Source organism: Mastacembelus armatus, chromosome 5, assembly GCF_900324485.2.
Source record: "Mastacembelus armatus chromosome 5, fMasArm1.2, whole genome shotgun sequence".
Taxonomy (NCBI): domain Eukaryota; kingdom Metazoa; phylum Chordata; class Actinopteri; order Synbranchiformes; family Mastacembelidae; genus Mastacembelus; species Mastacembelus armatus.
In genome coordinates, this window is record NC_046637.1 from 17,406,336 (window position 1) to 17,424,000 (window position 17,665).

Sequence of the window (17,665 nt, forward strand, 5' to 3'; positions counted from 1 at the left end):
TGTGTAGAGGAAGATGCAGTTGCTGCACTTTTATTGGACGGGCGGTTTCCTGGTCCAACATGCTGAACGTGCTACTAGCTAGCTGCTACCTGCTACCTTAGCTAGCAGGTTAGAGCAGTGGTTATCTAGCAGAGTGCGGTGTGAATAACATAGTCCTGTACACGTGTCTGCAATTACTACATTCAGTACCATTTAGCTTACAACGTTGAGGCTGTGTAGAGAGGATGGTGTAGTTCTTAAATGTCCCGTCATGTTGACTGGCTGTTAAATCCAGCTAGCCTGCTTGCTTCCATTCCAAGTGTCGGTCCTGGTGTAAGCACAGTGTTCAAGAAAGAAAGGCTGAATGTCACAGTTACTTGATTGATTCTGTGGGGCCAGTTCAATGCGCGTCATACTGACAAAGTAACAACAGCTCTGCAAACAAAGCCATTTGTGGAGCAGCACTGGTCAGACAGTAGAGGGGCAGACAGCAGTGTGTTTGATCAGGGGAGGCAGCTGGCTGCTTTTTCTAAACTAATCACATAGCACATCCTTTAGTCGTGCTGGTTAATTGTTGCACTCTGGGTATAGTTTGTCATAATAATCATGAAGTTATACATAAAGTAGAGCTGCAGCGGATGGATGCTGTATCACTGTAACCAATACCAGCTGACAGTGGAGAGGACAGATCCTGGATAGATCACCAGTCTATCACAGTGACAAGTCACCACTTAACTAACCCCACGTGTTAGGATTGTTTGCGGAAGCTGGAGCACCCAGAACAAACCCAAACAGACACGGGGAACATTCAGACTCCACCAGTTAAAGGCCTCAGGGTTGCAGAGGATTTGATTCCAGAACCTTTTGTTCTGGGATCAGAATAGTTGGCATATTATTCATTAATGGAAATATTTGTTAGTTGTAGTGAGGGCTGGGCGATGAAGCAAGCACTTTAAATGTTTATTTTCCCAAGTTAAAAGACAATCCTGCAATAACGATTTAAAAAAAACAAAAAACTGATGAGTAATTTTGGCTAACGGTTTGCTCTCCATCTGGCTACAATGTAGCTGACACTTCTAGGTCCAAAACAAGGCAAAAAACACACACACACTGTAAATTTGAAAATGAACAACCACTGGGCGAGTCAGATGATGAATTGTGATGAGAGGAGGTCACATAACGGGTATGATTTGGAAATGGTTAGACTTTGTAAAACTGTATAAGCAGTGGAGTAATACCTGTAATGAAATATAGTCTGTAGTTTGCTCACAATCACACCTCTTGCTAGTTCAGACCCCAGCAGCAGTTATTGCTGTCTGCTTTTTCACTCATTAGCAGATAAGAGGTTAAAAAGAAGCTCACACTGATGGATATTTCATGTGTTATAGCAAATGACATGATGCCTGTCAGAAAAGTGGAAAACTGGGTTTGACAAGCCAGTAAAAGAGATTGACCTCAGGTATGAAGCTGCAGGATGGAAACAGTTACATTACCACTGCTGACTCAGCTTTTTGCAGAATTCCAAGGAAAAGGGGGGGGGGGAGCTTTACACATTTCACCACCTGCACTGACAAGTCCTATAGCTGCACAACAGTACTGTACATGAGTCAAATCCAGACAAATGTTAGTCAACATGTTGACTGCATTGATTAAAAAAATGGATGATTGTTTAGATCCATAACAAAGCTTGTGATTTACAGTTTGGTAGAAAATATTTAAACCACCTCACCTTTTTCACACAAGCCTTTTTTGAGGCTTTTCATTCAGAAATTCTGTCCTTTGATCTGATTTTCGTGACTGAAACTAAAAGCACAAATCGAGAGCCACAGGTAGCCTTGTATTGCTATCGGTTGGGTCTCAATTAATAATGATCAAATGTACCAAACACAGTGAAGTTTGTTGAATCTGTCTTGGTACACCCATACAAATAAACCTTACAGAAAAAGTGAGAGAAATTTAAAACAAGAACACAGATCTGTTGTGGCATGAGGACAGATGCAACAAATAGTTCTTGCTCATTAAGACTCCTTAAGTCTATACCCCGATATTGAAAAAACGGAGATACCATATTTCGCCATGTTTCCTAACTAGTTGCAACCCAATATCAAAGAAAGCAAAGGTTTCCTCTTGTGCTAAAACAATTGATTGGGCAAACTGCAGAAAATGTATCACTCTTGATAATCATTTCATTCATCAAGCACAATTCTACCCAAAAATGGTTCCATCTTGAATGGGAGGAGCTGTCACATCTCTTTGCTATCTGTGAGCTGAAAACCTTAAACCTGTAGTGTGTAAGATGCAAAGGATTTAGCAGCATCTAGTGGTGAGATTGCAGGATGCAACCTTCAGAGCCTTCAGCTAATAGATCAGCCTAAATATTACACATTGTACCTTTAGGGTGTGGATCAGGTCAATACAACAAAACCAGCATGTCTCCTTGGGCTCTGAGAAACTAGAAAAGGCATGATAGAGGCACTAGAAATATATGAAATGCTTAAATAATCTTTGTCATAACTAAATAGGTTCATTATCCATCTTACAGCCTTATTTTTACAACTATAAAGCAGAACTTCTCATCTTACATTTGTTTGACTCTCTCCACAGTCATCTTTTGCCTGCTAAACTGCCCTGAATCCAGCTAGTGGTTTTCCATGATCTTGGAGTATCATCATCACTAAATCAGCCCTGATCTTCACTAACTGCAGCAAGCAGCTGAGGTGGCACTGTGGGCTGAGGTAGTAGGTTGTATAGTTTTAGGGTCACACCCACACTGGGAGATAACTATTCAGCCTACTGTCTTTCTCAAAGTGTCAAACACACGTCTCAGGTGTCCCCACATGGATTGTGAAGGCCTACTTTGTGACAGCAGTGGTTTAATGGATCCAGATGTTGATTTAATCAGCAGCACATATTCCAGCTGTTCACACGGTGTGAGGTAGTAGATTGTATAGTTGTAGGGTAGTGTTTTTGCCCTGTTAGGGAGATAACTATACAATCTATTGCCTTCCCTGAGGAGTGGCATCCCTTCTGTTAAGGTCCCCCCCCCCCCCACCATTTTTCTTTGTGAGGCAGCCACACTAAAAGTCTGTTTAAATTTCTTATTTAAGTTCTTCTGTAACTACTGAAAATTGATTAAGTTTTTCCTTATAGTTAGTGAAAATAAACTTACTGTAATTTCGGGACTTTAGGTCACACTTTTTTTTTTTTTCTTCTTTAGCTTGTAGTGGGACTTATATAGCGAAGTGTATATTTGTGTATATTTACAGTAATTTTGTTGAGTATTCACTAGCGTTAGATGACACTCTTGACTCAATACTGTACTGCCCAAAAAATAAAAACGTTTATGTTCACAGTAATCTATAAGTCCTAGTGTAACAAAAGTGAAAATGCCGCCCTAAAGAAAGAACTATTCCGCAGACTTCAAAGTTCAGGTAATAAAGTATGCAGCTGAAACAGTTTGGAGTGAGTGTCATCCCTCCACTACGACATTGGCACAGTTTTTTAACATTACTTAACACGGATGAATGAATTTTGTAATGCACTTCTTCTTGATGTGACTTATGTTTTTTTTCTGTTCAACAAAGCTGTTTTTGCTAAAAGTGACTTGTATTCTGTTGCGATTTATAGTCTGGAAAATACAGGATGGTGTTTACAATATTCTTCAGCTTTATTGAAAACCTGCTGCAGTATAGACTTGGCTACAAATTGTTGAAGTAATTACAGACTGAATGTTCAGTGATTTTTTTTTTTTTTTTTTTTTTTTATATCTGTGTTTAAGTAAAAGTAGTAATCGGTGAAAACATGCTCCATTTCAAAGTAAATGTTGCAGTTTTATTTCAAGTGCAGAGGTATTATCAGTTAAATCTACATAGTAAAAATAAAATTGTACAGAATGCTGAATGTTGTTTTTGTAGCATTGGATGAATATTTCTGGTTCAATAATATGTTAGTAGCATTTTAATGTATGGTTGAGGTAGAGCTAATTTTGTAATGATATGTAGTCAAGTGTATAGCAGTGCATTACATTTTTGGTTGTCATTATTTTCTGATGTGCAAAATGAAAGTATCAGTGTTGTAAATGAATTTCCTTTTGGACATTAATAAAGCTTATCTTATAAATGGTTATTGACTTATTCTACAGGTGTGTAATATCCTAAGTACCAGGGAATGTAATTGTATACAGAATTGGGTTAGTTTAGTTGTTAGCCCTGCATTTAATTGCTAGTGTGTCATGAAGTCCCACTCAGTTGACATAAACTGAAACATTCCTTATTTGTCCCATCCTAAAAGGAGAAAAACTATTATAGAGGTGGCTGTCAACCTCAGTCTGTATCCTCAGGGTCAAACTTTAAATATCAGTGTATAGGAATGTCATGTCATTTTCTAGCCATGACAAAAAGTCGGATTATTACACCAATTCGATGTCTTTTAAGTTTTGGCATTGTAAAGAAAGTTTGCATTGAAAAAAGAAGCATTGGCATTGAAATATACTTTTTGCAAATGGACATTAAAAATATATGTTACTTTTGTATCTGTTTGCATTATGGTCTGTTTTTCAGTGACAGTCTTTTGATACTAAGAGCTAGCGTTAGCTAGCTAACCTTAGCAACAACATTGAGTATATAACGCTATATATTTTTAACAGCATAAGGAAGTTTTCTCTGTGCCAACACTTCAAAAGAGTGTAAAAGTTCAAATTCTTAATTTAAAGCAGGTCCTGGTGAACTTATGTTGGGGGGGAGGGGTGCCTACTCCAACATGTGAGTGCTATTGAAAATATTGTAATACCCCATACACCTCCAGCTACCAGACGACTCGTTATCCTTTTAGCTCCTTGCTTTATTAAAGCCTTGAACAGGAACAGAGCTACTGTCTCAGCCCTAGCCCACGCTGAACAACTTGGAGTGCAAGTTTACCGCTTCTCCCTTGGTTACTCGGCGGACCGCGGTATGCAAATCATATGTAAATCATGGTCCCATGGCCCCTCCCCTTGACCCCCATAACAGAAAAACAGTCATTGGCATTGTTAAAAAAAAAAAAAGGAGCGGCATCATATTGAATTGGCTCCATACCAGTTTGCATTGCTGGGTTACCCACCAGGCAAAGTATAATAAAGCAAGTGACATAGCAAACCCTGTCAGGTTGTCTCAACATATAGCAGCAACATATGGGCCATGGGCAGCTGGCCCTGCAAACAAGTCAGTTATGCCAGGCACTTTGTGAACATGATGACGGTAGTTGCGAGATGTGCCAGCAGATGGTGGTGTAATTCTTTGACAACTCACACCAACTCTCCTGCTCAGATCATGATGAAGCCTGTCATATTTAAGAATTACTGACAGGACAATTACTGGACAGGAACTATGGCCAAGTGTTAATCCTGAGTAATAGTTCTGCAGCATGTTGTGGACTACTCATTAATCCTTATGATTATTAATAAAAGTGATTACACAAAGAATTACTTTTTTTGTTTCTTCTTCATGTAACTGCTAATGAATTTTGTTTCAATATTTATGAACTTAAATTTTACAAATTAGTTTGGACTTGTATTAAAGTCTTACAGTTAACACTATCTGGCAAAGAACCTGTACACTGGCCAGCTGTAAACATAAATGGAAATATGAATAATTCAAATCAATCAACAATACTATAAATAAAAATACTCAATTCCAAGTAAAATGCCTGCATTTAAAAATGTAATCAAATAAAACTCACAAAGTAAAATTTCCCACTATGGAGAAGAGCTCCTTTTTACTAGATCAAGTTTATTTTTTACTGAGGCATTACCATGGATAGGGATGTTGTAATTAGACCTCATTTGCTACTGCTGCCTTCAAAACGAGGTAGTTCTGTTCTGTTAAGTGCTGTTTGATGTGTGGTGAACATATAAAACGAAGCACAATGAACCTGAGGGAAGAAATTCAATAAAACAGAAAGAATGAATAGTTGGATAATGTGGGCAGTGACCGCATCCATTTTTCCCTTGTGAATGCAGCACCAACCTTCATGGTTTGATGAGAAACTACCTGTCAGACAGTGCATGCTGGGAACTCTGCTAGGCCTACTTTTGTTTCTGTTGGGTTTAAAGAGTGAACTCTCAGCAGTTCATGTTCCACTAATGGTGTTACAAGTTCGCCTAACTGATTTAGATTTGACTTTTAAAAAAACGCAGCAGGTGAAATGTGATCTGATGGACATAGGGGGTTCAAAACGTGCCACGGTGACACAGAATTAGTGTTGGAAAGCAGCTAAATATAAAGTGGCGGTATTTGAGGTCTGTCGGAGCGCTACAGTGACTGGGTGCGCTCCTGAAGCGCAGGAATCACCCGTTGTCCCCGAGAAGGCCTAGAGTCTCTGTAAGCTGAGGCTGGAGCAGATGTGAGGAGGTTGGGAGCTGCCTGGCTCACAGCTGAGCCGCTGTGAGCGTGCGTCAAGGCAGGGGAAGCGCTGATGAGCTGAGCGTGTACCTGCAGGCTGAGTGTGAGCAGCTCAGAGGCAGATCCTCCGCAGAACACGCCCTGATAGAAAAAGGTAGACGCACACGCACACTGAGCCTGATCATTGAGGAGCCGAGCTGCTTACCTGGAAACAACAGCCCCAATGCTCCAGCGCAGGCTCATACCACCGGACACCTACCAAATGAAATCAGGACGAGTTCACTTTCACAAACTTTGGTTTGTCACGAGGAGTTTTGTCCCCGTCTGCAGCTCGGAACACCTGGAGATCCAGCGGGACTCCACAGAGAAATAAAGCGGCTTGTTGCAACAGGAGAGCGTGAATCTAGCAGCTGGGCTGAGCACCATGAGTAGGAAGGCACGGCGCTGGATTTTCCACTTTTTCCTGTGCCTTGGAATAGTGTATTTGAAAATCGGGTGAGTTAGTAGAGATGTCCTGTGGGTTGTCTGCATTTTCACACAGGCCCTGACTAGATTTGGAAATAATGCAGGGAAAATGTAGCTGATTTTAGGAAAACTGGGTCATTTAACAATGATCCCACTTCTGACAGTCTTAAGAGCTATGGAAACATGAGGGATCCCGAAAGTTAGGTATCAAGGCCTTTCCGCGGTTTCCCCCTGCAAGTGGGGTAGCCTATAGTTAAACTAATTAACCATTTCTTTTATTACATTCATTTCGATGGAGGTGTAGGAATGTCATCAGACCACAAGATGCAGTTATTATGTGATAAGAGCGTTAAGTTCTTCAGCTTGCACTCAAAGAAAGATCTATAGGACACCTGTAGAACTTCCATAGGAAAATGCCAGATTTTAACCCTCCATCTCCACCGCAGGGGTCTTTCATCCGTAGTTGCACTGGGAGCGAGTATCATCTGTAATAAAATCCCCGGCTTGGCCCCCCGTCAGAGGACTATATGTCAGAGCCGACCCGACGCGATCATAGTGATCGGAGAGGGGGTTCAGATGGGCATCAACGAGTGTCAGTTTCAGTTCAGGCACGGACGCTGGAACTGCTCGGCCCTGGGAGAGAGGACCGTGTTTGGGAAAGAGCTCAGAGTGGGTATGTTGCGCTTTGATTTCACTCTAACATCACATACACCTCGGCAAAAAATCGGAACATTGAACTGTTGAATTTCTTGGTTATTTGTGCAACAGACACTTTGGATTAGTATTATTTGCTTATCTTGTTCTATGGGATTCCGTGATAGGCCTTGTATTAAGTTTAGAGTGGTTTTATTGCAGTGTAATTATATGACATGCATTTTATTTCTGTAGAACTGTATATATTTATAGTGCAGCCCATTAACAATGTAATTGTTAGAATGACTATTTTTGTTGTTTTTGTTGTGAGGAAGAGCTTCACTTAGTATTCCTCTTTCTAATGTACCATAGAAGACGTTGTTGAAACATGTCAGCATGGCTTGATCTTCATAGTTACAGAGCTCACATGAATTTTTAACTAATACAACAGTATTTACTTGTGTGTTGCACATACACTGCAATGTTTCCTTCATTTAATCTTTTTTATTATATTTTTACTTTTGAAACATTGATTCAAAAAGAAAGAAAATGCTGAACATTGGACACTGGAAATTGCTATACAATGTCCAAAAATAGTTTCAAACAGACATTTGACCAATGTCAGTGATTCTGAATCTCAGTGCATCTGTGCTTGGTGGGAAAATACGCCTGTATGTGGAATAAGGCTCTAGGCCATGCTTGCTCCAAAGATGGGACAGTGGAAATAAGAGGAGAATCCACACACTGGTATTCCTCTGTCCTTTAGCTTCACCATGTCATCTCATAGACAGAGAAAAATAGTGTGGGTGTCATTTTTCACTTGAGGTTGTCATTTGGGATTATCACTCACATTATGTTAAAGCCCTTAATTTCTGCCTAGTGCTGCATTTGCAGTGGTGTAGTATTCTTAAAGCCAATTTGCTTTACCAGTCTGTTTAATATGTGGCACACACTTAGTTTGAGTTGCTTCATGGCTTGATATAAAAAATAATAAACATCTTGACCTCTGATTTTATTTGCCATGTTTAGTCTGATGATTTCAGTGTTCAAACATAACTACCTATTGTAACAGAATTAATTTCTATTCCAGCCTGTTGCAGTTTCATAGCCTGTATCATGTAGCCCTACATGCTTTTTATCTACTCTCAGCTAAACCACTTTCATGATGTTCATAAAATACTTTCCTTCAAAACCTTCATGTTCAAACAAGTACTTTCTTCTAGGTTCACAAATTTACCTCCAGGTTCTGCAGCCTTGGCAGGGGATCTTTTATGTAGAACGATTATAGACTACCGCTTCAGGGAAGCAACAATACTATTTGTGAACATCAGCAGATTCAAACAAAGCTCGGCAAGAGGAGATGATTACAAACATTTCAGCTTTGCAAACTCCAAATTTTACCTTAATTTGGATGAGATTCAGGCAGAGTGCCTGGAGACAGCAACACAGAGTCTGTCTCAATCCATTGTTTTGTTTCAGCAGACTGGAACACTGATAACTGACAGAATACATGAATTTGGGATTGTTGTTGGCAGTGATGCAATAATGTACAGTATTTTGGCATTAAGATCAAGTATCCTTCCCACCCACCAAGCTGACTGTTTGAAGTAACTCAGCGTGGCTACCAGCCCCTTCTTTCTGACTTTTAGAAGCAGATCATGGAGTGTTTGTTGGAAATGATGCAATAGTTAATATCTTTGGCTTACAAACTTTATGCAAGGAGCCTGCTGTGTCTGCTATCCCTTTAAATCTCAGTCTTAGCTAGTTCATCTGCACACAGCACTCATAGATTCACATTTATATGTCCCAATAATGCTCATGCACATCAATTTCAGAATTTGAAGAACTATGACCTTAAATGCCTAAAAACATTTTTATTGTGGTTTAATTATTAATGAAGACCTTATTTGAGCATTTTACAACTTGTCGCTTTTGAATGATTTTCATGCTTCTCTAATATTCATTATCTCCATTTTAATTCAAAGAAGCAGTTGACCTAAGGCATTCTGATTTATGCACTGGAAATAAATCCATGTAGGGAGGCTCTGCATGCTTCTCATTCACCTGCCATCACAGGGTGGATCCTAGTGTGATGGCAGCTGGGGCAAGGGCCAAAATGATGCCTAAACATTTAATATTTTATTTCCCACTGAATGTTAATTGGTGAAACTGTTATATTATACTACAAGATTTACAGACTAGTTACAAGCCTGGAGGTTCTTTGAGCATAACTTATGAATATAATGAAACTGTCCTGCTTCCCTAGAAATAGTTTCCTTTATTAGGGCTTTTCTCCTCTTCCAAACAGTTGTATTATGTATTCTGCAATATTCAGAGCTTCCTCCTGAAGTTTATCTCTTTTAAGAGAATGTGATTAATGAATTGGGCTTGGCTTGGCTGATGTATTTTATGATTTGGTTTGAGGCAACTATGCCAGGTATGCAAGGAGGCTTGACAGAGTCTGAAATACTGAATCCTGTTGTTGGCAATTGTGATTACAAATGTCTTTTTTCTTTATCACAGGCAGTAAGGAGGCTGCATTCACCTATGCTATCATCGCTGCTGGGGTTGCTCATGCAGTCACTGCGGCCTGCACGCAGGGCAGTCTGAGCAGCTGTGGCTGTGACAAGGAGAAACAGGGTTTCTACAACAAGAAGGAGGGTTGGAAGTGGGGTGGCTGCTCTGCAGACATCCACTATGGCCTGGGGTTCTCCAAGATGTTTGTGGATGCGCGGGAAATTAAGCAGAATGCCAGGACTCTCATGAATTTACATAACAATGAAGTGGGGCGCAAGGTATGTATGTAATTGTGTGCTCTTATTTTTGCTTTACTTTTTACATTTCCTAATCATATCATAAGCATCACCAAATAATATAGTATATGCTCATGGTCAGAAACATCATAGCACTGGATGATGCAGTATTATACATATGTGAATGCTGTAATTTAGAGGGAACACAACATTTATAGGATCTAGGAGAGATTGTGAAGATGGACAATATATGATATATATATATATATATATATGTAATTGAATGCATCCTACTTAAAAGTATTGTGTGTGTATCCAAGGTCTGACCTGACATCTTATTCCTTTGTGCCACAGAGCTTCATTGTGGTCTAAAATCTAGTAAAAACACATCAATGATCCACACTTCCTTCATTTCAATGAACTCACACACTGTACTCTATTTTGACTGAATCCCATATACACTGTCCTGCAGTTGGAAATACTCTCCAGAGCACCAAATGTGGATTCATCCACTGCTGAGAATATTCCCTAACAAATGCACTATTTCCTCCTGTTTGAATAACATTTGATAAAAACTGCAGTGACCAGCAGTTTTGGAAAATTACTGAGACTTTGAAATGATGCCTATTACAGGGGTGCCCCATGTACCTAGGTTAACACATTCACACTCATATTTATAATACTCAGCGTACAGTGTCTAGTTTAGTTTTAGTCATGCTTCAGTGAATGTTGTGGAAATCAAAGACTGGTATTGAAAAGGGTAAATATGAGAACTTCTGTGAAGGTGTCAGTACAGAGGGTTAAACTGTCTGATCCTTCAATGCAATGAGGTTGCAACAGAGATACACAGTAGCCCTTTACACTTTGATTTAGGATGGTTACCGGAATAAGTGAAACTCTAATCTGGGATTTGTACATTTACCTTTGACAGTAATTCTTTGTATGAAATGTGCCACAAATACATAAAAATAGATGAGAACATTTAAACCAAAGCAGGTTATAGGACAATTGGATGGGAGAGTCCAGCTAATTTTAAAAATCATCATTGCACTGACATGGTTTCAAAGTCTCTGAGGGAGAGCATGAACCAATGGACCCCACCATAGAACAGCTACTGAAGAAAAAAGAATCTGTTGTCTAGTGAGTGCTTTACCTTTTAGCTGGTTATATTGTCAGGTCAAACATAGGTTGAGCTGACCACACATGATAAAAGGAATACATGCACAAATGTATTCAAAATGATTATCATTGCATTCATCAAATCTGATCGTGTGAAACGCTGTTGATTTTTATATCGCACCCTACCTTACATTATGTAATTCTACTCAAATACAGGTGGAACTATAATTTTTCATATAAAAAAGATACAAAGGGGAAAGTTTTGTTTGGTATTTTGTGATCCAGTGAGTTGAATCTAATTTTAGAGCTTTACTGCAGTCATTTCTTGTAAAGACATACTAAAAAAGTTCATAACCAAGTCAAATGACAAGTATAGTACAGTGACATCAGGAGCATCACAGGAAGAAAAGTGTCCTCAGTGCAAGATCCTACAGTCATTTAAAGAGAACATAATGTAGAGTCAAGAGGTAACAGTGTGATGAACCCAGGACCATGACATATGGGAGTACATTAACCAGTTCTGAATGTTGTTTACCAGTGGACAGAAGTTGAGGCCAAATGACAGATCAATAGAAATTGCTGGAACCTTGACAATTTGGCCTGAAAGGAAAACAATCAATTGGAAAAACCCAGTAGACACATGTTAGATTAGCAGACGTCTGTGGTAATCTTCCATGAATGCTGCAGACAAGACAGGTCTGTTGGATCTAAGATGCAGCTGCATTTATAAGCAGTTTAGATTGCTTGAACAGTAAATTATGTAGACATGGTTGCTCCAAAAAAGCTGTTTCTAAATACAGAGCTGCTATCATGGCCTTGATCCTTGTCTTAGGATCTTGGAATTCATGTGTGCATTATATATATACACACACACACACACACACACACACACACATATATATATATATATATATATATATATATATACAAATAGATAAATAATGAACTGTAACAGAAACAAATTGATTAATAATAAGGAGTTAAGGCATTGCTGTGCGCAATATTAGAAATGCTTAAAAATGTTTCTCTGTAACAGCCAAATCCAAATCACTCTCATTATCTGTTAATTGCTAATCCATTGCATGTGTATAAGCACACGTCAAGATAACCCCATCATAGTTTTACTATATATGTTGGTGCTGAAACTATGATTTAAACCCCAAGACTGTCATTATAATGGCATAAAATAATGATTTTGCCAAAAGTGTTGTGTTGTGGACTATGCTAGATGAATATATACGAAATGGTAGTTTTCAGGGTCGTACGTCATGATGGAGAAGCTAAGCAGTGCTTAGGTAGATTCCATGTGAGTTTTACAGTGACAGGCTGTAGAGAGCAGATGTTTCATCTCTGGACTGACTTTGTTGGAATTAGGCTTCATATTTGAGGTTTGGCATCAGACAGAATGTCATACAGTGTGTGAATCTCTTAATATACACTTGCTAAACTGATACCTCTGTAATTATTGTAGTGAGACTTTTATGTTTAATTGGCGATGATGTCACTGTTTGTTTTGAATGCCAACCTTCAAATTTCTTGAGAAGAATAAACAGTAGTGTACAAGGTGCCATGGAAAGCTTACAGGGCTTCTGTTAGATAAACAATGGCAGCTTCAATGGCATCTCACTTCACTGAACTCCATGAATTATATGTCTGTCAGGTCTCGGGGGCATGACCATACTAAGCTATATGCATCCCAGGATTTTGTCAATTACCCTACGAGACTCCAGAAAGTCTGAGGCCACATCAGGGTGGAGTAATTAAAAAGCACGGTGAGGCTTCACTAATGCCAGTAAGGGTTCCCACTCAGTGAGGAAGAAGGAGGGCAAGCTGATGTCATTCAGCCTGAGAAGCACAGAGAATACCCCAACCGCTTTGCCAAACACACCAAAAGGTTCCACTCTAACCCTGAAAAGGCTGGGCACTGCTGCCAGTGCTCCTGCTGTAAATGTCTTGATGTGGTGACAGACAAAATGGTCTCCTTAGTCACCGCAAGAACATGTAAATTAAGATAGCTTATGTCTGAATTCATCACCTCATACTGATTCATTTTATTCTAAATGGAAGTTTCGTGGTCACACTGGCTGTTTTTTTATTGTTCTTCATAGAACAAAGTCATAAAGTAGCTTCATAAAGTAGCCTATGACGATACTGTACACAATCCATAAAACAGACCCCAGATTGCTCTGTAGAGGCAGTGGAAAAATATCTCTACATCTCTGACCTTAAGGAGTTTGCAGACAATATTTAGGGGTCTCTAATTTTGGTTATTAAAAACCGCTAGAAACATATTATGCAAAAATCTGAAAAAATAATGAGCTATTAAAAATAAATCAATAGAATGATGGTGGTGTTTTGTTTTTTTCAAGTTGCTCATGTACACCAGAAATTTTCCTCGTTTTTTAGCCCATAGAAAACATGCGCCGGAGTGCTTCTTCTGGCGAGCTAGCTGAGATCATGCACGCCCAAGACTTCCGCTGGCTGAGCTGTCTGATTTCCCATTGGCTCCCTGCATACAAGCTAATGGGATAGACCAATTTAGCCTTGCAGCCAAACTTTCCAAATGTTGCTTTTTGGGCTGGTGTGCGCGATGTGATAAATGCAGAATCTGCAATTCACCATGAGCCTAACAGGCTTCAGATAATTCTGTTAAGATCACTGTGACATGTGACACTTGAGTTGACAAAGCTTTCTCCAGGGCCACGGAAGACATTCAATTACCAATGCTGTCACAGACTGAGCAGTGCACCTTATGAACTGGAAACTGGTGTGTAAAATCAGTGGAGCCCCTTTTAGGTTTTTTTATTTATTAAACTGTCTATCTTGCATAACACAACATGCATGAAGTTCAAACATTTCTGTGCTTTTGTATTAGTAGGGTTCTTCCATGAATGTGTTTGGAACTCATCCTGTCTTGTAAGAGTGGCACACACCACTAGCCATAGGGTGACATACTGTAGCAGCTCTGGGATCTCTGGAATGCTTACATTCATTTGGAATGTTAGACAACTTTTGTCTCAACCTGTTGAACTGTTCATGCAATATGCGTATTTCTCTGAACTTCGATGTTTCTTACTTGCTCATTATGGCAAAACAGCAACTGTGAAAATCTGTACCGAAGTAAGAAACGTTTTCAGGTGGAAATTTGAATTTTTCAGACTAAGCTCTATGTAGGTGTGGTATATAGTATAATCAAAGAAGTTCAAGTAAATCCAGCTGTAGGTTTAGTTGGTTTGAGCAGTTGTAACTACACATTTTCGTTTGAAACTCTGAAACCCTGTCTCATTTGAACTTTTTCTTGATGTTGCAGGTCCTGGAGAAGGGCATGCGCCTGGAGTGTAAGTGTCATGGTGTGTCAGGATCTTGCACCACCAAAACCTGCTGGACGACACTCCCCAAATTCCGTCAGCTGGGATACATTCTCAAGGACAAGTATAACCAGGCCGTACATGTGGAGCCAGTTCAAGCCAGTCGCAATAAGCGTCCCACCTTCCTGAAGATCAAAAAACCTCATTCCTACAGGAAACCCATGGACACAGAGCTGGTCTACATCGAGAAATCACCAAACTACTGCGAGGCTGACCCTCTGACCGGCAGCGTGGGAACACAGGGTCGCCTGTGCAACAAAACAGCCCAGCAGCCCAACAGCTGCGACCTGATGTGCTGTGGTCGGGGATATAACACACACCAGTACTCACGTGTTTGGCAGTGCAACTGCAAGTTCCTGTGGTGCTGCTATGTCAAATGCAACACCTGTAGTGAGAGGACAGAGGTCTATACCTGTAAATAGAGATATTTATTGGACATGTATTTAGACAGAAAGGTTGGACTGTGTGTGTGTGTGTGTGTGTGTGTGTGTGCAGGTGTGTGTGTTGCTAAAGTATTTCAGAATAAAGGTTCTCGGGGGCTGTGAGAAGCGACTGCCTTGCTGTCTTGACTTTACAGCAATCACAGCAACCACTTCCCCTGACCTGTGTCGGTTATTCTGATGCCAGTGTACATCTGCTGTCACACTCAGCAGATGGACTCAACCTATAGGTTCATTAATTTTAATTTTAATTTTTTTTAATTGAATGCCATTTCATGCCTATAGGCTTGACTTCTCTGCAGAAAAAATGTTGTCTTGGCATGACTCACCTCAAACAGTAATCTTTTTTTTTTTTTCTCTTTTTCTAGACTAATAATTTATTCAGTGAGAAAACTACTGATTATTTTGAAAATTCGCTGTCAGATAAATCTGGTAAGGTTTTAAGCTGGTGTAGATTCCTGGCATTTTAGTTAAAAAAAATATATCAACTGCACTTAAAACAAAACAAAATTTTCTTGTTACTTAAACACTGGAGCTGAAACCTGAAATGCTCAGACCTGAACCTACAGCTTGTGCATTAAACCTAGCAGAAGAACATTAAACTACTGATGGGCTCACTATGATAGTATTGTTTTCTACTCGTTTCTGTCCTTCATCCCCTTTCAGTTTGCTGCTAGTTGTCTGGAAAGTGATGGAGTTTGTGACCAAGCAGCCATATTGATTCTTCAAGCTAAGCTGACACCACCAGGAGCAAACACAAGCTTCCAGACATACATTCCCCTCAATGTTGGTTGCTAGAATATATTTTGTAAGAGATTATTTTTATATAAATATTTTTTTATTTATTTCTTATCTGTAAAATATTTTCCCTTAGCATTTCTGCATTTCTGTTCAGTTACAAGTTCAGCAAAAGGAAATGACCCAGTGAACCGCTGTGTTAGAAATATGCCTTGTTCCTCAGCAGCAGAATATATTAATGAAATGTGCAGTATTGTGTGTGTGTTTAATCCATGTCACCTTACTTTGCTACGTTTAGAGAGCTAAAGTCCTAACATCGCCACCACATATCAGGATGGCCGTTTTTCCACTAACCTGTGAGTAAAGCACTCACTAGACAACATTGTTTTGTTTTTTTTTCTTCAGTAGTTGTCTTCTGTTGGGGTCCACTCCTTCACTGTCTCCCTCAGAGCTTGTATGACTGGGTGATATTTATTATAGAGGGCTTCTTTCATTTCTGTTTCTAAAAAAAAATAAAGCATGAAAATAAACTAAACTAAGATTATATATATATATATATATATATATATATATCTACAACAGCATAGGCCATTAGCTGTCTTAAAGCCTAACATTAACAGTTAAGCAAAAACCTGCTAGCAAGAACCTGCAACTCAGAAACTTTAAAAGTGAGGGTTAGTATTAGACATATAACATGTCATTGAAACTGCTGGGTTCCTCATGTTTGATATTCAACCACAGTTTTTTTCCCCTTCTTTTCATGTTTTTAGCTTTAATCTGTTGTCTAAAACATATGTTTCATTCTGCTCTTCTTGCCCTTTAGCCATGACTAGCAACAGCTAATACTTAAAGGTTGTAAGGGATGTTAAAGGATGCTAAAACAATAAATATACAGCAAAATATAACAAATAAAGATAAATACATATTTAATTTAAATGTTCTTCTTTCCATCCTGTTAGACAGATGATTTGTAGCAGTTGACATACTGTTGTTCATTGTTTTACAGATTTTCAAAAATTATTACAAATGTGATGTTTTTATTTCAGGAACAGAACAGTTTTGGTCAGCCAATCCACACACAGTACATGCAGTGTTTCTTTGTCACGTCTCTCACTAAAACCAGGACAGGACATTGTTTCATATACACATTTTTTATGCTTTTTATTAAACTGTGCTGGGTGGAGAAATAGAAAAGGAATGCCCTGCAAGGTCTCTGAGCTGATGTGATGTTTAAGATTATAAATCTGATCAAAGAATTAAACAAGACCAAAAATTTGAGCTCAGATTTTGATATTGAGGTAATTGACTCTCGGCTCTATTGACACATTTCAGTTGTTACTCAATAATTGTTAAGGTTTAATACACAGCCTTAGCAGTTAAATATAAAGCAACCTGAGGTACCTTAACAGGGATGCCAGTGGCAAGTTCTCATAGTAGAATATCATAATCGGGCTGATTATAGACTTACCTGAAATGCCTTTGTCACAGAAGGGTGCATTGCATGACTATAGTTGCAGAAAGGATGCAGTTCATTCACATTTCTCTTCTTTTTAATAGACAATTTCTAGCGAAGGGCCAGTCAATACTGACTCGGTCCTTATTAGATGTTTCTCTTGTATGTGACTAAACTAATGCAATCATATCACCCAACTGCTGTAGTGTTGTTAAATTAAAGGTATTGACATTTTTCATGTAAGCCAACACTGTTTTCATTTGTTTCTGGCTAATAAAAGTTGTCTTAGAATTAACAAGTTGGTGAAGTTGGTGTGACTGAGGTTCATGTAGCAGAGGGT

General features: G+C 39.1%; 1 protein-coding gene across 1 annotated transcript; it reads left to right on the forward strand.

Moving 5' to 3' along the window:
• Positions 1–6,556: 6,556 nt before the first annotated feature.
• Positions 6,557–17,445, forward strand: wnt7aa (wingless-type MMTV integration site family, member 7Aa). Its single transcript, XM_026308048.1, has 4 exons — positions 6,557–6,851; positions 7,268–7,494; positions 9,978–10,249; positions 14,637–17,445. Exons 1-4 carry the CDS (start codon positions 6,781–6,783, stop codon positions 15,114–15,116), a joined length of 1,050 nt encoding a protein of 349 aa, XP_026163833.1. The 5' UTR covers positions 6,557–6,780; the 3' UTR covers positions 15,117–17,445.
• Positions 17,446–17,665: the final 220 nt, after the last annotated feature.

Excerpts from the sequence above, each read along its gene's own strand:
- wnt7aa (XM_026308048.1), top strand. The coding sequence starts at position 6,781 with ATGAGTAGGAAGGCACGGCGCTGGATTTTCCACTTTTTCCTGTGCCTT. Across the intron at positions 7,495-9,977 it reads TGGGAAAGAGCTCAGAGTGG|GCAGTAAGGAGGCTGCATTC; the intron begins GTATGTTGCGCT and ends TCTTTATCACAG. Across the intron at positions 10,250-14,636 it reads ACAATGAAGTGGGGCGCAAG|GTCCTGGAGAAGGGCATGCG; the intron begins GTATGTATGTAA and ends TTGATGTTGCAG.